The following is a 24504-nucleotide window of genomic DNA, read 5'->3' as shown; positions in this document are numbered from 1 at the left end:
ACAAGTCCCTGTCCAGGTGTCAGCAGAATCCCACAGTTCCTCACACAGTTTGAGAGTCAGTCCTAGGGGAAAAGAGGCTCCCCTGCTTGAGAATGTTTCCTCCTTGCACTTCCCAGGGAGGATGCTCCTGTTTTATTAACCATTTTCCTTTTATTATGGAACTATTCTGGGCACTGCCATCCCCATTTGAATGTTTCTCTGAAAACGTGAGTATTTCAAGGTGTCAAGATCATTTTATGTCCTTCAGTCATAGGGGTAGCTTCAGTTAATGTTCCATAGCAAGGTAGTAAATGCCGCCAAGTGGAAATTCTCTAGTGCAAAGTCCTAGTAGTTGTCACTGGGAGATGCTTGCAGACTCTGGCCATAAGCCCCAGTTAAACACCCTGCAAAGGGCAAGCAGATGGAGAATTTGTCCCCAACAGCACTCCAGCTTCACTTCACACTGTGTGAGCTCAAGCCTTACTGGTGCCTGGTTAGTACGTATGTTCAATTAATATTGCTTGAAGCGCAGATTTACATTTCTTCTGTTTTACAATATTAGGTAGGGGAAGTCATAATTATCCAGTTCCATAAAACATTTACATAAAGGAGACATAACTTATTTATGTAAATCCTGTTTAAACAGTACAAATCTCTACTCCTATTAACCCTTACTTTTACCCTTTTCTTAAAAAAGGCTTTGAGTCCCCAACGGTGTTGAACCAAGAGACCTTGCCCCCTGTGTCAATCTTTGTCTTGATTAACCTGCCTGAACATTACCCCAAGTAATTGTTGGTCAGCTTTCTCACTGTAATCTCTGCCTTCTGACTTTTTCAGTTTCTCCAAACTGAGGTGAATACAGCAAACCTGTTTGGAATCCCTTAACATTGGGAGAGCAGAGGCTCGCTACCAGTCTTCCATAGTATTATATTGAGATCTTTAACTCCATCAATTTCCACCTTATTCATCCCATTTCTTTTTTTTCTTTCTTTCTTTTTTTTTTTTTTTTTGGCTTGTTTGTTTTTGTTTTTGAAGCAGAGTCTTGCTCTGTTGCCCAGGCTGCGGTGCAATGGCGCGATCTCAGCTCACTGCAACCTCTGCCTTTCAGGTTCAAGCAATTCTCCTGCCTCATTCTCCCAAGTAGCTGGGATTATAGGCACCCGCCACCATGCCTGGCTAATTTTTTTTGTATTTTTAGTAGATATGGGGTTTCACTATGTTTGCCAGGATGGTCTCGAACTCCTGACCTCAGGTGATCCACCTCCCTCAGCCTCCCAGAGTGCTGGGATTACTGGTGCGAGCCATTGCACCTGACCCTATTCGTCCTGTTTCTTAATAGCCCTCTAAAGATTCCACCCTGCTGGGATGACTCCCATGATTCTCCTCTTTCTTTTCTCTCTCTTTTTTTTTTGAGACGGAGTTTCACTCTGTTGCCAGGTTGGAGTGCAGTGGTGTGACCTCGGCTCACCGCAACCTCCACCTCCCAGGTTCAAGCAATTCTCCTACCTCAGCCTCCTGAGTAGCTAGGATTATAGGGACCCACCACACCAGCTAATTTTTGTATTTTTAGTAGAGATGGGGTTTCACCATGCCAAGCTGGTGTCAAACTCCTGACCTCAGGCAATCCACCCATCTCAGCATCCCAAAGTGCTGGGATTACAGGCATGAGCCACCGTGCCTGGCTTTTTTTTCTTAGTTTCACCCAATCAATGTTTTATTCATTCATCTTATTTCTTAATAATCATTTAAACTTTCCACCTTCCTGGGATGAGTCCTGTGACTCTCCCCTCTGCCTTTCCCCAGTCTCTTATTAGTTATGCTCATGTTCTCAATGGTGCCCATACAAAAGGGGCCCCCTTAGCCATAGCGTTTACTTCGACCAGTGTAATGGATGTATTCAGTGAGTGGATATCCCAATCATCATAAAGCCAGTCCCACATGGCCTGCATAGGAACCAAATAAGCTGCTTCACCTGGGGTACTCCACTTGGCATTTATAGGTAGAGTTGGATAGTCTCTACCTTCTCAGTGTTAAACAGATCTTACAGTGGCTTTTATTCCATTCACTAGGCTAACCATTCCCTCGGGAATAACTTCCTGTGTGTCTGGATCACATTGTACCCATTATGATTGTTCAGTAGTGAACTGTGGGTCCTGCATCAATTCAAACATGCCTGTCCACTGTGCAGCATTTAAAACCAAATAAACTGCCCTAGATGAGTAACTCTCACACTCTGTTTTAGTAAAGGATTTTCAGTAAACTGATGATACCAATCTATGAAATGAGATAATTTCTTCACACTCTACGCCCTGGGTTCAATAGTTTCTTGGTTTTGCCCTTCCCTCACATCAACTACCTTCGTGGTAATCACAGGTCATAGAGGTACTGTCATCCCTGTATAATTTTTCCTTTGGGGGTCAGCTTGGAGGCTAGTGGCCTAGACTCAGACAGACTGAAATCTGGTCTAGCATCATGGCCTGACCCAGCACTTGTTTCATTTCATTCAGCTGTTACAGACAACCACCACTAAGGGATCGAATATTTTGCCTTTTTCTTACTAGTTTGCATATCCTTATGCATCCAGTGAACCAACTCCCTGAGTTGGATCCATCTCTACATTCTACTGGTAACTTTTACCTTTAGTAATTGATTGCAGCACAGTTGCAGCCCCAAACCATGGGAGACCACATAGCCTACCCAGGAATCAAAGGTTTCTCATCTCCTACCCTTTCTCTTCCCAAACCACATATTTCTGTGAACCAGGGCCGTTCTAACAAACCCTACTTCACTGACACTAACTGAAGGTGGAAAAACTCAAAACTGTTTTCCTCTGCTCTCGCACCACACAGCAACAACAATCGACACACAATACTTCTTTCACCAAATGTGCGGGGGTTCCCTCCCATTAAGAAGCAAGTAATCAACCCTGCTGCTGGGTATTCTCTAATTCAATTCTTACACTAAAGCATCACATCTCATAGGTTGATGGCTCAGTCCCCAAGGCCTCCCCTTCCCACCCTTTCAGATACCAGTCACAAGTCCAGGCCGCTAGAACGTCAAACTGACTGGCTACAAGTCAGAGATCCTACACTCTCTCTTTGGGTTCAATTAATTTGTTAGATTAGCTCACAGAGGTCAGGGAAACACTTTTACCAGTGTGTTACATAGAAAATTACAGAGGATACAGATGAAGAGATGCATTGATGGAGGTATAGGGTGGAGTGGGGAGCTTCCATGTCCTGTGTAGATTCACCACCCTCAAGGAACTGCCACAAGTACAGCTATCTGGAAAACCTGAACTCTATCCTTTTGGGTTTCTATGGAGGTTTCATTACCATTGGCCATTGGTGATCAACTCAACCTTTATCCCCTCTCCCCTCCCTGGAGGTTGGGGGTGGAGCCAAAAGTCCCAACCCTCTCATCCCTCCTTGGTCTTACCAGTGACCAGCCCTCGTCCTGAAACTGCCTAGGGGCTGCCAGTCATCAGCCAATCATTAGCATACAAAAAGATATCCCTTACACCATTCTAAGGATTTTGTAGACCAAATATAGATTTTACAATGTCACATCTATGTACACTCCTGGCCCTTGGAGAGCTCATCTAGTTTTGATGGCTTTGAATGCTATATGTACAACAATGACTCCTGAATCCAGGCCTCTCCCCCTAGGTATGCTTTCTTTTTTTTTTTTTAATTCTCTATAGAGTTAGGTTTCCTGATAGTTGGCTCTTGTTACCCCTTCCTTCCTGCTCTCCCTTCCTACTCCTTTCCCATCATATCAGCCTCCTTGCTGTGATTCAGACTTCAGGCACATTTCACCTCAGCTCCTTTGTATGACCCTTTCCTAGAATACTCTTCCCTGGGATATCATGGCTTGTTCCCTCACCATCTTCAGGTCTTTGCTTAGGTATCAGCATCTTAGTAAGACCTTCCCTGACCACCCTATTTAAAATGTGGGGGAAGGAATGCTACCAGGATTCCCTATTCCCCTTCCTCTGCATTATTTTTCTCCATAGCATCTGTCACCCTAAGACATACCTATATATGTTACTTACATGTTTATTGTCTGTCTACCTCATAAAATATAAGCAGCATAAGTGTAGGAATTTTGGCTCTTGACTCTTGGTTCACTTCTGTCTAAGCACCTAGAATGTGTCTGGCATGCAGTAGGTGCTCAATAAATATTGATGATTTAATCAACGAATGCATGTTCATTGTATTATACCATGCTACTTCCCCAGATTATGAAAAACAATAAAATACATAAAAACGCAGATGAATAATGTATCTTAGGGTGATGACATGGAATAGTATTGCAGAACAATTTTGAGATTTCAGTGGATCTTGATTCTCCTTAAGAATATTACTTCTCAGCCTGGGCAACATAGGGAGATCCTATCTCTACCAAAAAAAAAAAAAAAAAAAAAGCCGGGCACGGTGGCTCAAGCCTGTAATCCCAGCACTTTGGGAGGCCGAGGCAGGTGGATCACGAGGTCAAGAGATCGAGACCATCCTGGTCAACATGGTGAAACCCCGTCTCTACTAAAAATACAAAAAATTAGCTGGGCATGGTGGCGCATGCCTGTAATCCCAGCTACTCAGGAGGCTGAGGCAGGAGAATTGCCTGAACCCAGGAGGCGGAGCTTGCGGTGAGCCAAGATGGCGCCATTGCACTCTAGCCTGGGTAACAAGAGCGAAACTCCGTCTCAAAAAAAAAAAAAAAAAAGACATACAAAATTAGCCAAGTTTGGTGGTGCACACCTGTAGTTCCAGCTACTGAGGAGCTGCTACTTCTCAAATATGGTGGAGGTGGGAGGACTGCTACTTCTCAAATATGCATTCTGATACAGAAAAGAGTAGGTGAACAATTTTTAGATACTGTCTTCATGGTTTTATTTTGGTTTGGTTTGGTTTTTTGCCCTCCCAGATATATAATGAACAGTTTAGAGGAAATTCCTATTTCTCCTTTACTTTTCTCACTTTCTCCATAACGGGATCTTTTGTTCATTCGAAGCTAGTTTAAATGCCAAATAACAATGAAAATGGCAGCCTTTTTAGTCATTTTTCAGATCTCTTAGAAGATAGTTTAACATTATACAGTACCTACCTACAGTGGCTTTCAGAGCTTATCTTGGCTAATAACATACTTATTTTTGGAAACCTTTGTTCCTGCCAGTGATTATAGTTCTTGTTCTAAGTAATCTGAGCTTAATACATAATAAATTTTTAGCACAAGGAAGACAAAAAAATGTTAGGAACTTATATGAAAAGTTTAATATGGCTCTTTGAGCTGAGTATCACATGCCATGTCTAAATGACAGTTTAACTTCACTGCTTATGTGTCATCTGAATATGGAAAAACTTAATTAGAATGTTATCTAGCTGGTAAGAGCAGGCTTATGTTATATTTCAATACTTGTCTGTGTGTATTTGTAAATCATTACTGTCAATGTAAGAGGCATTATTTTAGAATGGCTGAAATTTAAATATGAATTTCTAAATTAATATTACATTTTCATTAGTGTCAGGAGGTACTATTTAATCCAAATAAAACAGCCTGGCCAACATGGTAAAACCCCATCTCTACTAAAAATACAAAAATTAGCTGGGTATGGTAGCCCACACCTGTAATCCCAGCTACTCAGGAGGCTAAGGCTCGAGAGTAGCTAGAACTAGGAAGGCAAAGGTTGCAGTGAGCCAAGATCATACCACTGCACTCCAGCCTGGATGACAACAGTGAGTCTCTGTCTTAAAAAAAAAAAAAAAAAGAGAGAGAGAGACAAGAGATACATTAACAGACTTTTTTTAATCTTGTGATTTTACTAGCTTAGAAAACAATTGATATCATAATTGAAGCATAATTTTATTTTTTAAAAAATATACATTTTGAATCTCGCCTTACCTCTCTTTCCACATCACCTTAGTGAATAGTGAGCAGGAAAGGTATTCACTGGAAATAGAGTTCACAGTCAGATATGTAGTAGACTTCCCAATCTCTTGGAAAGAAAATGACATAGCGAGGCTATAAAATTGATTTGTCAGATGTTACTAATATAACACAAAGACACAGAAAGGGTTTATCCTGCAGGGACATCTGCTCATTCCTTTGGCTAAAGAAAGTGGCCTTTGCAGGGGCTTATTTTGTCTACATTCCTAGTTCTTGGAGTTTCCAGGTCACAGGCTGATCTCACACCCAGCCGAATTATGTTAGGAAGAAAAAAAAAAAATCCAGTGATACCCTAAGTCCTGGGATCCCTACTTTCTTTTCTCCACTTTTCAGAATCTTCTGTTCATTGTTTTATATATTATATCCAGAATTTTTAGTGTAATTAGCAGACCTATAAGGTGAAATGTGCATATTCTATCTCAGTATTTCACCTTTGAATCATCAATTTCCTTGTTAAAACTCTGACTAAAACACTAGACTTTGAGGAAAAGTGTTTGTTCTGTCGAATAGGGAATGTTTTAAAAAATAAGCTCCAGGGCCTATCTGTTGCTGTAGAATCCAGGCCTGACATGCATCCTTCAGGCTGCCTGTCCCAGTCTTCCCCATTTCAGTTGGTGCTTACACTGAAAACCCTAGTGTTGTCCTTTACTGCTCTTTCTCTCACACCTCACATCCAGTCTGTCCGAAAAATGTTTTCTCTATCTGCAGAATTGAGAACTTCTGTTCTTTGAAAGACACTGTTAAGAGAATGAAGAAAGAAGCCACAAACTGGGAGTAAACATTTGCAAAGAATATATCTGATAAAGCACATATTTGCAATATGTAAAGAATTCTCAAACTCAATAATGACAAAGCATACAAACCAATTCAAAATGAGAAAAGATTTGAAAAGACACTTCAGGGGCCGGGCGCGGTGGCTCAAGCCTGTAATCCCAGCACTTTGGGAGGCCGAGGTGGGTGGATCACGAGGTCAAGAGATCGAGACCATCCCGGTCAACATGGTGAAACCCCGCCTCTACTAAAAATACAAAAAAAGTAGCTGGGCATGGTGGCACGTGCCTGTAATCCCAGCTACTCAGGAGGCTGAGACAGGAGAATTGCCTGAACCCAGGAGGCGGAGGTTGCGGTGAGCCGAGATCGTGCCATTGCACTCCAGCCCGGGTAACAAGAGCGAAACTCTGTATCAAAAAAAAAAAAAAAAAAGACACTTCAACAAAGAAGATATATAGATGGCAAATAAGCACAGGCAAAGATGTTTATCATTAGTCATTAGGGAAATGCAAATTAATACCACAATAAGATACCTGTACACATGTATTAGAGTGGCTAAAATCAGAAAGACTGACCATACCAAGTATTGGCAAGAATATAGAACAACAGGAACTCATACACTGTTAGTAGGAATGTGAAATGGTACAACCACTTTGGAAAACAGTTTGGCAGTTTCTTAAAAGTTAAACATACTCATATCATATAGCCCAGCCATTCTACTCCTTAGTATTTACCTAAGAAAAATTAAACACATCTTCATACAAAGATATTAATGTTCACAGCAACTTTATGTGTAGTAGCCAAAAAATGGAAACAACTCAGGGTCCATCAGCAGGTGAAAGGATAAACAAATTATGGTACATGTATACAATGGAATACCACTCAGCATTAAAAAGGAATGAACTATTGATAAGTGCAACAACATGGAAAGATTCAAAACCATTATGGTATGTGAAAGAAGCTGGACAATAATGAGCACATACTATATGATTCAGTTTATATAAAATTCTAGAAAATGCAAACTAAGTTACAGGAAGTAGATCACTGGCTAACTGGGGATGGGGTTGGGGGCTACAAAAGGATATGAAGATGCTTTTGAGCATGATAGATGTGTTCATTATCTTGATCGTGCTAATGGTTTTATGGTATAGATATATGTCAAACCTTACCAAATTGTGCATTTTAAACATGTACAGTTTATTGTATGTAATTATACCTCAGTAAAGCTTTTTGGAGAAAACAAAAGTATATATATTCAGAGTCTCTCTCTCTCTCTCTCTCTCTCTCTCTCTCTCTCTCTTTCACCCTTTTTATTATTTCCAACTGGTTTCATCCACCATCATCTTTCACCTGGATTACTGCAAAAGCCTCCTAACTAGTCTTCCCATTTTTTTAACCCTCATCTTCCAATCTATTCTCAGCACAACCACTAATGTTTTTTTAAAGTTGAGGGTTGAAAATTTACCTACTAGTTTCCTAATTGCTCTGACTTGGACATCTTGTACTATCTTGAGTAAAAGAGAGGGAAACAAATAAAAATCACCTATTGAATACAGTGTTCACTATTTGGGTGATGGGTACACTAGAAGCCCAAACCTCACTATTATGCAATATATCCATATAGCAAAGCTCCATATGTAATACCAGAATCTGTAAAAATAAAGTCAGATCATGTCACTCTAGCTCAAGACCCTCCACTGGCTTCCTCTCCTCCTCAGAATAAAAGCCAAAAGCTCGCATGACCTACCCGAACCTTATCGTCTCTCTGATCTCATCCACTATTCTCCTTGAGCCCCTCACATCACTTCACAGACATTGGTCTCCTGGCTACTTCTTGAAAATTCCAGACACGCTCCCTCCCTTGGGCCTTTGCATTGGTTATTTTCTCTGCCTAGACCACTCCTTTGCCTCTTCTAAATGTCACTTCCTCAACTGGACCTACTCTGACCACCCAATTTTGTTTTTGTTTTTAGAGATGGGGTCATGTTCTGTTGCCCAGGCTGGAGTGCAGTGGCAGTTGTGGCTCACTGCAGCCCTAACCTCATGGGTTGAAGCAAACCTCAGCCTCCCGAGTAGCTGGGACAGGTGCTCACTAGATCTTGAACTCCTGGCCTCAAGTGATCCTCCCACCACAGCCTCCCAAAGTGCTAGGATTACAGGCATTAGCCACCATACTCACCCTGTTTTAAATTTCAGTGTACCCGATCCCCTTACCCTGATTTACTTTTTTGCCTTATTCCGTAGTACTTTTGACATACTCTATAATTTACCTTTTTTGTGTTTTCTCATCTTGTTGCCCTAGAATATGATTTACATGAGGGCTGGAATCTTCATTGGTTTTACTTGTGTATGCCAAATGCATAGGACAATACCTGGCATATAATCAGCTCTCAAAATATTTATGAAATTAATGAGTACTTATAGCATATGAATCCCCACGATATATTGGCAAATTAGAGTAGGACCAAAGTGGGGAGAAGAATGAGAAGAGGTTTAAAATATACCTGAGGGGCCAGGCACGATGACTCACACCTGCAATCCCAGCACTTTGGGAAGCCAAGGTGGGAGGACCCCGCTTGAGTCCAGGAGTTCAAGACCAGCCTGGATAACATGGCAAAACCCTTTCTCTACAAAAAATATAAAAATTAGCCAGGCATGATGGCACATGCCTATAGTTCCAACTACTTGGGAGGATGAGGTGGAAGAATTGCCTGAGCCTGGGAGGTCAAGGCTGTGGTGAGCCAGCATCTCACCACTGCACTCCAGCCTGGGTGACAGAATGAGACTCTGTCTCTAAAAATATGTAAATAAATAATGGGGGATTCATTTATTTTTCCTTTTTTTTTTTTTTTTTTTTTTGAGACGGAGTTTCACTCTTGTTACCCAGGCTGGAGTGCAATGGCACGATCTCGGCTCACCGCAACCTCCGCCCCCTGGGTTCAGGCAATTCTCCTGCCTCAGCCTCCTGAGTAGCTGGGATTACAGGCACGCGCCACCATGCCCAGCTAATTTCTTGTGTTTTTAGTAGAGACGGGGTTTCACCATGTTGACCCTGATGGTCTCGATCTCTTGACCTCGTGATCCACCCACCTCAGCCTCCCAAAGTGCTGGGATTACAGGCTTGAGCCACCGCGCCCGGCCCGATTCATTTATTTTTGAGACAGGGTCTCACACTGTCACCCAAGCTGCAGTGCAGTGGCGAGATCCTACCTTACCACAGCCTCAACCTCCCAGGCTCCAACGATCCTCCTGCCTCAGCTTCCTAAAGTGCTGGGATTACAGGGGAGCCACTATACCTGGCTTGCAGTGAGCTGTGATCAGATCACTACACCCCAGCCTGGGCAACAGAGGAAGACCCTGTCTCCAAAAAAAAAAAAATAGTTTGTTAGAAGAGTCTGTAATTTTTTTAGTCCATGACGGTGTAGAATGCTGAATTCGTTGTGGAATTGATTTTTCAAATGCTTGTTCTACCTGGCCAATCATATCAAAGGTAACTTGGGGCCAGGCGCAGTGGCTCATACCTGTAATCCCAGCAGTCTGAGAGGCCAAGACAGAAGGATCGCTTGAGCTCAGGAATTTGAGACCAACCTAGGCAACATAGCAATACTCCTTCTCTATTAAAAAAAAAAAAAAAAAAATTAGCCGGGCGCGGTGGCTCACGCCTGTAATCCCAGCACTTTGGGAGGCCGAGGGAGGTGGATCACGAGGTCAAGAGATCGAGACCATCCTGGTCAACATGGTGAAACCCCGTCTCTACTAAAAATACAAAAAATTCGCTGGGCATGGTGGTGCGTGCCTGTAATCCCAGCTACTCAGGAGGCTGAGGCGGAGAATTGCCTGAACCCAGGAGGCGGAGCTTGCGGTGAGCCAAGATGGCGCCATTGCACTCCAGCCTGGGTAACAAGAGCGAAACTCCGTCTCAAAAAAAAAAAAAAAAAAAAAAAAAATTAGCCAGGCATGGTGCACTTATATCCCAACTATTCAGGAGGCTAAGGTGGGAGGATCACTTTGAGCCCAGGAGTTCGAGGCTGCAGTGAGGTATGATTGTGCCACTGCACTCCAACCCGAGTGACAGAGTGAAACCTTGTCTCAAAAAAAAAAAAATTAACAGTGCCTTTATAATCATTACAATTTGTTATTTTAGCCACATAGCCATATATATGAAATTTATGTGACCTATTATTTCAGCCTTTTATTGCTGAAAATTAAATATTATTTTATTACTATCAGTTTAACCTTAATGTCTCTCATTTCAGATTGCCTACCAGTATCATGGAATAAAATCTGCAATCTAAAATTCAATCCAAGTTTTATATTTAAGAATTTTAGCCTTATTATTTGTTTTAGATGAAGCTTCTGCACTTTTTTAATGGTTATATATGTTCATTGTCTTTCATCTTACATAGGAGCGGGATCGTTATGCCTACAAGATTCATCTTCCAGAAACAGTAGAGCAGCTGAGGAAGTTCAATGCAAGGAGGAAACTAAAGGTAAATTAAACAAATCAGCAAAAAAGCCAAACAGATATAGTTAATGATAATGTTTTTATTCTGTTTTGCTGTCCATAAATATGTACTAATGCTGGCCATTGTTTCTGTTATGGCTAAATTCTCATTTCTAAAAATTATCATCACTTCAATAAGATTTTGGCTTTTTAAGTTATTTAAGGTACTATGTCAGTATGAATCTAAACAATAAATTATAATAAATAGTTACATTTTAGATTTGTCTTAAATTTATAGCAGAGATATAATTACATTATTATTGAATATGAATCTAGACCATGTTTTTTCAAACTTAAATATTTTGACAAATGTGTGTTTAGTTCATTGGAAATAACTTTGAATTAGAATTGAACTAGGATTGAAGAACTATCAGAAAGCAGTAAATAAAATCTTTTACTACCTTGATCTACTAGAAAATATTTTCAGCTCAGATCACTTTTCTCACCTTCTTTATTCTTCCTAAGTGTCTTTCTCCCACCACTCTCCCCATCCTCCACCTCACAAAAAAAAAAAAAAAAAAAAAGAAAAAAAAAAAACTGGTAATCACCCCATATGGGAAGTCCATTTGACTTTAAAAGGTTCTGAAAAAGACCAAACATAAAACAATAGAGTCTTTTCAGCACTGAGAGAGAAAATGCTATGAGAGAGCATCCTCCATCTAATTCCCCAGAGTAACAAAGGAAAATGGAGTATCTTCACTTCTTAAAATTAATTTATGTTTGACTTACTTTTGATACTGAAAAATGTTAACTGTTCTCTAAGTCGTTGATTGGATAGTAGTCTTCCTTCGTCACGTGACTCTTGCCAACTATAAAACTTCTTAAGTATTTTCAGATATGTTATAAATTCTAATAATACTATTAATTTATTATTCAACCCCTGAAGTTAGTAAATTGTTATGTATAACTCCAAACTTATAAAGACATTTATATGAATTTTGAGGAAACTATTAGGCCACAATGTTATCCTATAGAGCTGAAACTTTTAACATGGTATCCACTAGCCACATGCAGCTATTTAAATGTGAATTAATTAAAACTGAATAAAATTAAAAGGTCAGTTTCCTATTCACACTAGCACATTTCAAGTGCTCAATAACCACATTTGGCTAGTCGCTACTATATTGGACAGCACAGATGTAGGAGATTTCCATCATTACAGAAGGTTCTATTCAACAGTGCTACTATAGAACAAGGGAAATACTAGCATATCTTTGTTGGTGTTGATTATTCCCATTTTATCCTTTCTTCTCTTTGATTTTGCAGTCAAAGTTTCAAACTGGCCCTTCTCCATTTGCTTTAAAAATCCTTGGCCAAAATACTTAATGATAAGCCATTATTGAGATGGTACCCAAAGAAGTTTCCAAGACTTTTATTCTTTTTGCCTCGATATCCACCTAAACCTGTGTAGCCTGCAAATAAAAAACTCTTTTATTATCCAGAGTGAAATTTGGTCAACTGTTTGTGAAGTTAGTTTCCTCCCCAAATAAACTATTATTATACTTTGTTCTCAACTCTTCTAAAAAGTCCTTCTAAACCTAATGCTTCTTTGGCCTCATGTGACATTACATTGTATGGGGTTAAACCTTTCATTGCCCAAGTACACACATTTCACCAGAGGGCCTGGGCTTGCCCCATAACAAGAAACACATGTTGTACTTCTCCCAGGGCCACAAAATCAGACATGGGCCTAAAATAGCCAAAGTGGTGACTAAGATTTATTTGGACAGGACCAAGCTGTCACAGCAGAGAGGGGTCATGCGGATTTACCACATCCCTTTGCAGGGCTATTTAAAGTTTTAAGACCCACCAAACAACCTAGAACTAGGAACATCAGCAGGATCATTAGTGAGTGTATTTGACCTCTGGTAAGGCTGTATTCTTTTGAGTAGTTCAGCCACCTTGTTAAAACATGTTAGACCTACCATCCTCAAAGAACTAATTCTCATTCTGCCTCTTCTGTGAACTTCTAGAACAGAGGTTGCAACTTCTTTGGCTTTCAGAGTCTACTACACACTTTATTTTCATACAACTAGGCCCTCATCCTATCCAGACACTATTCTTAACCTCCTCAATGGTGGGTGACTGTTTAATGTGTAGTGACTCCCTTGGAAGTGATTAAAAGGGAGTTCACAGAAAGCAGTAGAAAATTACTTTTGTGACCAAGCACAGTGGCTCACACCTGTAATCCCAGTACTTTTGGAGATCAAGGCAGGCAAATTGCTTGAACTCAGGAGTTCAAGACCAGCCTTGGCAACGTGGTGAAACTCCGTCTCTACAAAATATACAAAAATGAACCGGGTGTGGTGGCCCCACGTGCCTGTAATCCCAGCTACTTGGGGGCCTGAGACAAAAGGATTGCTTGAGCCTGGGAGGTAGAGGTTACAGTGAGCCAAGATTGTGCCATGATTATACCACTGCACTTCAGCCTGGGTGACAAAGTAAGACCCTGTCTCAAAAAAAAAAAAAAAAAAGAAAATTACTTTGGTAATTTAGTCATGATGAGGAAAATATATTTTCCCCATTTTGGTTACCACACATTTCATGTGTCATGTTTTTTCTTCCTAATTCATACTAAGCTCTAGAATTATAAATACTTCAGGTAAAAAAAAGAATCCTCTGGATAACAATACTTAAACTACATAGTTTTAAGCACAGAACTGAATATGAGTATCATATTTTCTCAAACTGAGTATTAGGATACATGAGACAGGCTACATGATCTCCAGGCTCTGTGGAAAATCTGTACTCTGTGGTCTGGGGCTCTTAAGTGGGCACACCTGTACTGTAACGCTGGATGTCACCTACTGAAGGAGGTACTGAGGAAAATTGTAACTGTGTGTATCCAAGCATGTCTATCCAGAGAAGAGACTCAGGAGGAAATGTATTCTGAAGTCATCCTCATTGCTTCTTCAATTATTTCTACCCTAGAAAGCAAATTCCCCACAGTAAAGTATGTTGAAGAAATTCTATACAAATAGAAGCAATATTCTATATTTGGGTAAGTTTATTGCAGTCCATTTAAGAAATGGTGAGTTGAGTCCATGTAATTCAATTAAGGGGATACAATCATTTATTTTATATATACAGAAAGCAAGGGAGCGTTCTAGTGACTTTCAACAATTTTTCTTTCTTAATTTTTTTTTGTGACAGAGTCTCACTCCGTTGCCCAGGATGGAGTGCAGTGGTGCAATCTCGGCTCACTGAAACCTCTGCCTCCCAGGTTCAAGCAATTCTCCTGCCTCAGCCTCCCAAGTAGCTGGGGCTACAGATACCCAACACCACACCCAGCTAATTTTTCTATTTTTAGCAGAGACGGGATTTCACCATGTTGGCCAGGCTGGTCTTGTACTCCTGACCTCAAGTGATCCGCCCACCTCGGCCCCCCAAAGTGCTGAGATTACTGGCATAAGCCACTGTGCCTAGCCTTTATTAATTTTACAAATTGCAAAAGTATTCTCTGACTTACTGATGGGTCTCTTGTATCCCTGAACTGTGCATAACTAGGAAAGGTTTGTATAAGAATGCCATTTTCTAGTACTGTATAGAGCTGTACTATCTAGTACAGTAGTAAATAGCCATATATAACTACTTACACTTTAATTTTAATAAATATTAAATTAAAATTTGGTGGCTCCACTGCACTAGCCACCTTTCAAATGCTCAATACCACATGGGGCTGATAGCTACTGTATTGAACAGCACAGATTTAGAACATTTCCTTCATCACAGATAGTTCTATTGTACAGTATTGCTATGGAGTCTTGGTACTTCCAGAGTAATGCTTATACCTAAGCAGCACTTTTTGACAGGTCAACCAGGAAGCTTTAATAGATACTTTTTGGCAATCTTCTTTCTGTTAATTCAACAAAAACTAACTTAAAGATTTACCAAAGACCTTTGTGCCTTAATGAAACCCAGCATTTACATACAGTCCTCTCTGTAGTAAGGGTTTGTACAAAGGCAATAAGCTGAGATAACAATCGTGGGCTTCAGCTAATCAGAACATTAAATCTGGTATCCAAAAGGTAACCTTTGAGCCTGAACAACATAAGGAGACCTCGGCTCTACCAAAAAATTAACTACCGGATGTAGTTGCGCACACCTGTGGTCCCAGCTGCTTGGAAGGCTGAGATGGGAGGATCACTTGAGCCTGGGAGGTCAAGGCTGCAGTGAGCTATGATCATACCACTGCACCCCAGCCTGAGTGACAGAGTAAGACTCTGTCTCAGAAATAAGGGGGATAGTGTCCTTGATTCTAAAAACTGAAAACTGTTATTCTGGTATGAGCAGTTCCACAAATAATAAGTAAAGTGATTTTGATCTTATATATTCATTTTACAAAGCAATTGATTTGTGATTCTTTTTAAGAAATACATATACAGATATATGTTGTTTTTTCTTTTTTAATTGAGATGGGTCTCACTCTGTTGCCCAGGCTGGTCTCAAACTCCTGGGCTGAAGCGATCCTCCCACCTTGGCCTCCCAAAGTGCTGGGACTATAGGTGTGAGCCACCATGTCCAGCCAGTTTATGATTCTGAAATGTGAAATTTATTATTTCCTGTTGGGCAATAGCTTTTGAAAATTTCCCTGTTCACTCAGAAATATGACTATGTATTACCTTTTCATTTAGGTACAAAGCCAATTATTCTGTATCTAATACTTGTATATTTTGTATTTAGATGTTTTAAAATGTACCCTCCTGCCATGACTCTGTATTAACTTGTTATTTAGTTACAAAACCAATTATTCAATATCCAATACTTGTGTATTTTGTATTTACATGTTTTAAAATGTACCCTTCTGCCATTGTGCCTATCAGATTTCATGATGTATGTTTCTGGGTTTAGGCTGTACCAAAAAGAGAGTACTGATTTTTGGCTTTCGTCTTCAAGTCAGCAGTACATCTTTGTTCAACTCTTGTGATCCTCAATAACTTTTTTGCCTTCTTAAGTGCATTCAGTAGTTTAATTTAGCAGAAATCTGACCTAACCATTTTCTTGTTTTCCATTTCCTTAAATGCCAGACAGAATCATCTAGCCAGAAGCATTCCATTTTGATGTTTGACATGTTGACATTTCAAGAAAACTATAATTATGATTAAGAATTCTTTCTAGTTCTTAACTACAAATTAAAAACTTGTAGTACTCTTTTTCTCTGAATTTATAATCTTCCTTCTCCTTTCTAGGTTAATTTTCTTGAGAGAAAATTATAACTTTAATATTATTTATCTTAACAGATTGTGAATAGTCTAACTCAAAAGTATTATGTTTCACCCTTAAAAGATGCTAAATTATACCTTCTAAATTAAAGCAGATAGAAAACTTCTTTCTCAAGGGCTTAATAAACCAGAAAGTTTGAAGAACGACTTGTATAATACCTGATTTTTTTACTGTTGTACCCACATGCTCTTCAATAGCAATAATGTAGTACAGGGGTTGGCAAACTGTGACCTGGGGATCAAATCCAACCCACTGCCTATTTTTGTATATAAAGTTTTATTGGAACACAGCAAAGTACATTGCTTTGCATATTGTCTATGGCTGGTTTCACACTACAGTGGTAGAATTGAGTAGTTGCAAAAGAGACCATATGACCTTCAGAGCCTAAAATATTTACTGTCTGGTTACTTACAGAAAAAATTGCTGACCCCTAGTACAGTAGAAATCCTTGAACTAGGGAGAGTAGTCAGTGGATGTCAATTTTGTCTACTCTTCATTGTGTCTCTAAGTTGACAGAGACCTTAACAGGTTGCTAGGCCTCTCTGAACCTCAGTTTTCTCATCTGTAAAATGAGTCTCTTAGAATGAATAATCTCTAAGGTTGATTCTCAAACTCTAATAAAATTCTTTTAATCCATGACCTATTTCAGAACTATGTTCTTGTTTTACATAATGGCTTGAATTGAATATTTGAACTACCTATAGTCACTGGGTTCAGACAACTAAATATTAGGAGGGGTGCTGTGGCTTACACCTATAATCCCAGCACTTTGGGAGGCTGAGGCCAGAAGAGTGGTCAAGCCCCAGAGTTTAAGACCAGCCTGGGCAACATAGTGAGACTCAGTTTCTATTATTGAAAAAAACAAAACAAAACAAAAAACTACATAAATAAAACTGCTAGTCATAAGACAGATAAATTTAAAACTTACTACTATTGTTTCAAAAGCATTTACATCTCAGGGCCTTTTTTTTTTTTTTTTTTTTTTTTTTTTGACGTAGAGTCTCGTTCTGTCACCCAGGCTGGAGTGCAGTGGCACAGTCTTGGCTCACTGCAACTCAGACTTCGAGTGCAAGCAATTCTCCTGCCTCAGCCTCCCAAGTAACTGGGATTACAGATGTGCATGACCATGCCCAGCTAGTTTTTGTATTTTTAGTAGAGACAAATTTTGCCATATTGGCCAAGCTGGTCTCAAACTCCTGACCAAGTGATCCGCCCACCTCGGCCTCTCAAAGTGTTGGGATTATAGGTGTGAGCCACCACTCCTGGCCTCAGGGCTCTTTTAAATAGTGTTTTCCTAGTAATGTAAGTATTTATTATAGATCTTTGACTATAGTAGTAGCTACAAGTCTTGAAACATATAACTAACATCTTAAGGAATACAGTTGTACTTCATGTAGAATAAAAATAAAGCATCTCTGAAAGTCTAGTTTTAGTGTGTAGGAAAGGTGATTTGATATATAAAAATTCCATTCCCACCCAACTTTTAGGAAACATGTATAATATGTAAAGTGAAATAAGTTTCTGTAGAAAGAAGAACTCAACATTCACTACTGTTTTTTCAACATGGTAGCTATAATTCTGCGTAAGAACCTCTCATGCAGTAACTTTAGAGTTTGGGAAATTTGAAAAGTTTTACTGGAATGTTAGCATCAATATCACTTCTCTCTTTTTGCTCTTCCCTTTCTACAATTAAGTAAACTTTGTGGAAATATATTTTATTAATGTTTTCTGGCCAGGCACAGTGGCTCACACCTGTAATCCCAGCACTTTGGGAGGCCAAGGCAGGTGGATCGCTTGAGCACAGGAGTTCAAGACTAGCCTAGGCAACATGGTGAAACCCCATCTCTACAAAAAAAGTACAGAAATTAGCCAGGCATGGTGCATATGCCTATAGTTCCTGCTACCTGGGAGGCTGATATGGGAGGATCACTTGAGGCTAAGAGGTTGAGGCTGCAGTGGGTCAAGATTTGTGCCACTGTGCTCCAGCCTGGGCAACAGAGTGAGACCCTGTCTCAAATAACAATAATAATAATAATGTTCTCCCGTATTTATTAACAAATACCAAACACACACAAGTTTTATATTTCCAGAAAAATTCAAGAGTTAATATTTAAAATTTAGACTTAGACTACTTAGATGATTTGATAAACTACCTAAATGAGTGATTCTACATAGACCAGCAAAAAGCTGTAGTCATGTTCTACTTCTTTATTAGTAGGGTTAGTAATGATTTGCACTTACAAAATGCCTTACAATTTGCAAAGCACTTTCATGAATACGTTGTGACTTTTGCCAATCCTGTGAGATAAGTCCATTTTAATCTTCTTTACAGATAAGAAAGCCTAGAGAGGTTAAATGATTTACTTCCAAATACCACGTGTTCTCATTTATAAGCGGGAGCTAAGCTATGGGTACACAGAGGCATGCAGAGTGGTATAATAGACACTAGAGACTCAGAATGGGGGAGGGGGGAGGGGCAAGGGATAGAAAATCACCTGTTGAGTACACTGTACACTACTCAGGTGATAGGTTCCCTGGAAGCCCACACTTCACTACTGTACCATTTATCCATGTAACCAAAAACCGCTTGTACTCCTAAAGCTGTTTAAATAAAAAATAAAATAAATAAATATGATTTGCTGAAGCAGTAACTCCCAGCCTTTTCCACTCAACAGTCCTAAGGGATGACTTGCGCTCAAATGGCAGTAATTTCCGACTAGGAATCAGGGGAGGCTATGCACATGGCTTGAAAGAGTCATATGTAGTTGATTCTGATGTGTGACCTGATGGAGAATTACTATATAAAAGTAACATATTGTCATTGTTAAAAAGAGGGAAAAGATATTTTAAAAAGAAAAATGACTCATAATCCTACCACCCAGAGATAATTAATGCTATTAACATTCTGGTGTATACTCAGTCTTTTATATGCATATTAACTTTTTTTCCCAAAAATGAAATTATAATATACATTGATTTTAAACCTTTTTCATGTAAGTAATCAAAGACACCTTTTCACTCCACTAAACACTCTTCTACAGCATCATTTTATAATAACTGCAGAATATTCCATTGTGTGGTACATGTTTGAATTCAAGATGTAAGTGATTTTGTATACTTTTACAATTCCCAATTCGTGTTATTCTGGTATATGCATATGTAATTTATTTAAAGGCATCTGAAATAATTTAAAAGCTATCTCTCTTCTAGTCACTTAATGGATAATCCTTAAGATAAATAATTTGTTAAATAACTTATTTATATTTGTGTATTTGTTTGAATAATCCAGTTTTTGATCTCTTTGCTTTAGGGTGCAGTACTAGCCGCTGTGTCAAGTCACAAATTCAACTCATTCTACGGGGATCCCCCTGAAGAGTTACCAGATTTCTCTGAAGACCCTACCTCCTCAGGTAATTGGATAATTCACTTATTCATCTGTGTGAGTAATTTGGTATTTACATCCATTCTCTTCCTTTGTGAATAAACTTTTTCTGTGCATTGAGTTAAATCCTCCAATGGATTCTTAGGAAGTTTGTCAGCAACCAAATCCTGTCTATATGTGTCTTGTTCCTTTTCTTTTGAATACCAAAATTGCTTTCTCCTGTGGCTCCAAAACCAACATTTCACTTTTTTTTTTCTTTTTACCTCAGTAATACTTCTTCCCCTTTCCACACTCTAGACCCAGCATTGCACTCCGTCCAATCCAAAATTCTAGTCAGTCTTTTGGGATCTTTTTGATTACCTTCTCTCGCAACAAAAACTTCTGATGTAAGCTTTTCCCCAGATCAGTTGTATTAGATCAGACTGTGGGGTAGCACTGCTTTGAGTGGAATCTTTCAGTATAGAGCTGTCTTGTGAGTTACCTCTGGAAACAATTATCAAGTTCTTCTTCCTCTATAAAAATCTATAACACAGCCAGGCATGGTGGCTCATGCCTGTAATCCGAGCATTTTGGGAGGTTGAGGTGAGTGGATCGCCTGAGGTCATGAGTTCGAGACCAGCCTGGCCAACATGACAAAACCCTATCTCTGCAAAAATACAAAAAAAAAATTAGCCAGGCATGGTGGCATGCGCCTGTAATCCCAGCTACTTGGGAGGCTGAGGCAGGAGAATCACTTTAACTTGGGAGGCAGAGGTTGCAGTGATCTGAGATCATACCACTGCACTTCAACCTGGGCAATAATGTGAGACTCTGTCTCAAAGGAAAAACAAATCTATAACACATGCATACAAGTATCCAAGGGGAAGAACATAAAAGAGTTATTTGTTTTGATGAACTCTATATAGGTACTTCTGAAAAACCCTGCCAGTGTTCACAAAATTATTTTATAAGCCAGTGCAGTGGTGTGTGCCTGTAGTTGTAGCTACTTAGGAGGCTGAGACACCCAGCTCAGGAGGATCACCTGAGCCCAGGAGTTTGAGGATGCAGTGAGCTATGATCACACCACTGCTCTCCAACCTGGACAACAAAATGAGACCTCAACTCTTAAAAATTAAGAGATAAAAAATAGGCCGGGCGCGGTGGCTCAAGCCTGTAATCCCAGCACTTTGGGAGGCCGAGACAGGTGGATCCCAAGGTCAAGAGATCGAGACCATCCTGGTCAACATGGTGAAACCTCGTCTCTACTAAAAATACAAAAAATTAGCTGGGCATGGTGGCACGTGCCTGTAATCCCAGCTACTCAGGAGGCTGAGGCAGGAGAATTGCCTGAACCCAGGAGGCAGAGGTTGCGGTGAGCCAAGATCGTACCATTGCACTCCAGCCTGGGTAACAAGAGCAAAACTCCATCTCAACAAAAAAAAAAAAAAAAAAAAAAAAAAAGAGATAAAAAATTTAAAAACCAAAACCGGCCGGGCGCGGTGGCTCAAGCTTGTAATCCCAGCACTTTGGGAGGCCGAGGCGGGTGGATCACGAGGTCGAGAGATCGAGACCATCCTGGTCAACATGGTGAAACCCCCGTCTCTACTAAAAATACAAAAAATTAGCTGGGCATGGTGGCGCGTGCCTGTAATCCCAGCTACTCAGGAGGCTGAGGCAGGAGAATTGCCTAAACCCAGGAGGCGGAGGTTGCGGTGAGCTGAGATCGTGCCATTGCACTCCAGCCTGGGTAACAAGAGCGAAAACTCTGTCTAAAAAAAAAATCCAAAACCATTTTATAAAATGCTCAGATTTACATCTTACAGTGTGATATTCTCAAGGATCATTTACTAAAAACCCATAGGATCCATTTTTATGTACGTGTGTGTTTTAAATTTTTATTTATATATTTTTTATTTACTTAACTCCTGAATCGTGTGTCCTCTAGCCTCAGCTTTTTTTCTTTCTTTCATTAGAGTCACTCCATATTTGTAATATTTGATTTTGTGCTGCCTTTGATTTTTGTAATCTTGGACTGGCTTCATCAATATTCATATATTACCATTGGGACTAGGGCCCCGGGCCCTTCCTAGAGCTTGAGGTATTTGTCCCACAGTTAGCAATACAGGAAGAATGTGAGTGTGCTAATGCTTCTTCCTGGTTAGGACCATGAGCATCTGTCAGTATTTATGCTTCACCTCTCCTCTCTTTATACATTTGTGTGCACCTACACATTCACATACACACACACACACACACACACACACACACACACAGAGAATTTCTTACCAATTGATATGTGCTTATATCTTGTGCAAAATGACAAGATCTCGAGGTGATGGTTACCCCATTTACCATGATATGATCATTATGCATTGTATGCCCATATCAAAATGTGTCATGTACCCCATATATACTATATACCCACAAAAATTTTAAACTTTTTAAAAATGGCAAGATCAAGATTCTAGCAGCTAAACAGTTCCTCATTTTGACCTTTACTAATTGGGATATGAATCTTCCCCTTTTGAGTGAAGGTGATTTCCAAAACATTCAGAAATAGGAATCTTAGAGAAGAGACTCTTTGGGCCAGGCATGGTGACTCAGGCCTGTAATCCCAGCACTTTGGGAGGCTGAGGCAGATGGATTGCCTGAGCTCAGGAGTTCAAGACCAGCCTGGGCAACACAGTGAAACCCCATCTCTACTAAAATACAACAAATTAACCAGGCGTGGCGGCATGCACCTAAAGTCCCAGCTACTCGGGAGGCTGAGGCAGGAGAATTGCAAGAACCCGGGAGGCAGAGGTTGCAGTGAGTCAAGATCTCACCACTGTACTCCAGCCTGGGCAACAGAGCGAGACTCCATCTCAAAAAAGAAAAGAAAAGAGACTCTTTGAGGAGAAAGCCTTGCCATTTTTCTCAGTGCTGACTTGGTCATTATCCAGAGCTCTTACCACATGAAAGGGAGGGATCTAGTTGTGTTTATAGGTATGGTCCCCAGTGCTTCTTATTTTTTCATGTCTGTCTTTTCTTCCACTCCATTTTGTTCCCTCCATCTGTAACTTCCTTTGCTAGCTGGAACCTCTCTCTTCTCTCCTCACACTCAGATTACAGTTGACCCTATTTAAGGGGAACGGATCCAGTAATGGTTTGTATTGTTATACTGTGACTACATGGTATAGTCACATGCTTGTAATATATTTAGGATAAATTTCTTTAAGATTTTAGTTCAAGATCTCTAATACCATTTTCATCTTTAGAAATGGGGCTAAAGGCTAGGCATGGTGGCTCATGTCTGTAATTCCAACACTGGGATGCTGAGGCGGGTGGATCATTTGAGTCCAGGGGTTCAAGACCAGCCTGGGCAATATAGCTAGACCTTGTATCTACAAAATAAAAAAAAAATTAGTCCGGCCAGGTGCAATGACTCACGCCTGTAATCCTAACACTTTGGGAGGCTGAGACGGATGAATCCCTTAAGCTCAGGAGTTTCAGACCAGCCTGGGCAACATGACAAAACCCACATCTACCAAAAATACAAAAATCAGCCAGGTGTGGTGGCATGTGCCTGTTTGTCCCAGCTACTTGGGAGGCTAAGATGGGAGGATTATTTGAGCCTATGAGGTAAAGGTTGCAGTGAGCCGAGATGGCACCACTGCATTCCAGCCTAGGTGGCAGAGCCAGACCCTTTCCCCACAACAACAACACAAAAAAATTAACCAGGTGTGGTGGCACACAACTATAGTTACCTTCTTGGGAGGCTGAGGCAGGAGATCACTTGAGCCCAGGAATTTGAGGCTACAGTGAGCTATGATTTTGCCAGTGTACTCCAGCCTAGATAACAGAACAAGACTCTGTCTCAAAAGAAAAAAAAAGAAAAGAGCCAGCCATGGTGGCTCATGCCTGTAATCCCAACAGTTTCAGAAGCCAAGGCAGGAGGATTGCTTGAGCCTAAGAGTTTGAGACCAGCCTGGGCAACATAGGCAGACCCCCCTCTCTACAAAAAGTCAAAATATTAGCTGAGCATAGTAGCACACACCTGTGGTCCCAACTACTAGGGAGGCTGAGGTGGGAGCATCACTTGAGCCCAAGAGATCAAGGCTGCAGTAAGCTGTGAGTACATCACTGCACTCAAGCCTGGATGACATATCAAAACCCTGTCTCAAGAAAAAGAAAAGGGGCTGGGCACGGTGGCTCATGCCTGTAATTCCAGCACTTTAGGAGGCCAAGGTGGGTGGATCACTGGAGGTCAGGAGTTTGAGAACAGCCTGGCCAACATGGTGAAACCCCCATGTCTACTAAAAATACAAAAATTAGCCAGGCATAGTGGCATGTGCCTATAATCCAGCTACTTGGGAGGCCGAGGCAGGAGAATCACTTGAACCCAGGACACAGAGGTTGCAATGAGCTGAGATCATGCCACAGCACTCCAGCCTGGGCGACAGAGTGAGACTCCATCTCGAAAAAAAAGGGGGGGGGGGAGGAAAATGAAAAGTAATACTCTATGCATTTAGGAAAATATGAATATTTAAAATAATTTAAAAACTAATTTGCTAATTTGTCATCTAATAAGAATTCAAACATGTTTAGGTATATTGTTTACGACATAAAACAATTTTTCTATAAATGATAATTTATTTTGATTATTGAAATTCATACAGTATATATTTACTAGGATTCATTTAATCTTATAATAAACTGTGTATTGCTTTGTTACTTAATA

General features: G+C 40.2%; 1 protein-coding gene across 13 annotated transcripts in view; it reads left to right on the top strand.

Moving 5' to 3' along the window:
* Window positions 1–24504, top strand: part of CASK (calcium/calmodulin dependent serine protein kinase) — a 410801-nt gene that overhangs the window by 281629 nt on the left and 104668 nt on the right. For all 13 annotated transcript variants that reach the window (XM_074392261.1, XM_074392262.1, XM_074392260.1 and 10 more), the window contains exons 9-10: window positions 11103–11186; window positions 19734–19833. In XM_074392261.1, coding sequence (XP_074248362.1) covers window positions 11103–11186; window positions 19734–19833 — 184 coding nt within the window. The remainder of the gene's footprint in view (window positions 1–11102; window positions 11187–19733; window positions 19834–24504) is intronic.

This window comes from Saimiri boliviensis, chromosome X (assembly GCF_048565385.1).
Source record: "Saimiri boliviensis isolate mSaiBol1 chromosome X, mSaiBol1.pri, whole genome shotgun sequence".
In the NCBI taxonomy this organism is placed as follows: Eukaryota; Metazoa; Chordata; class Mammalia; order Primates; family Cebidae; genus Saimiri; species Saimiri boliviensis.
Note: the sequence above shows the minus strand (reverse complement) of the source record. Positions and strands in the feature narration are given on the sequence as shown.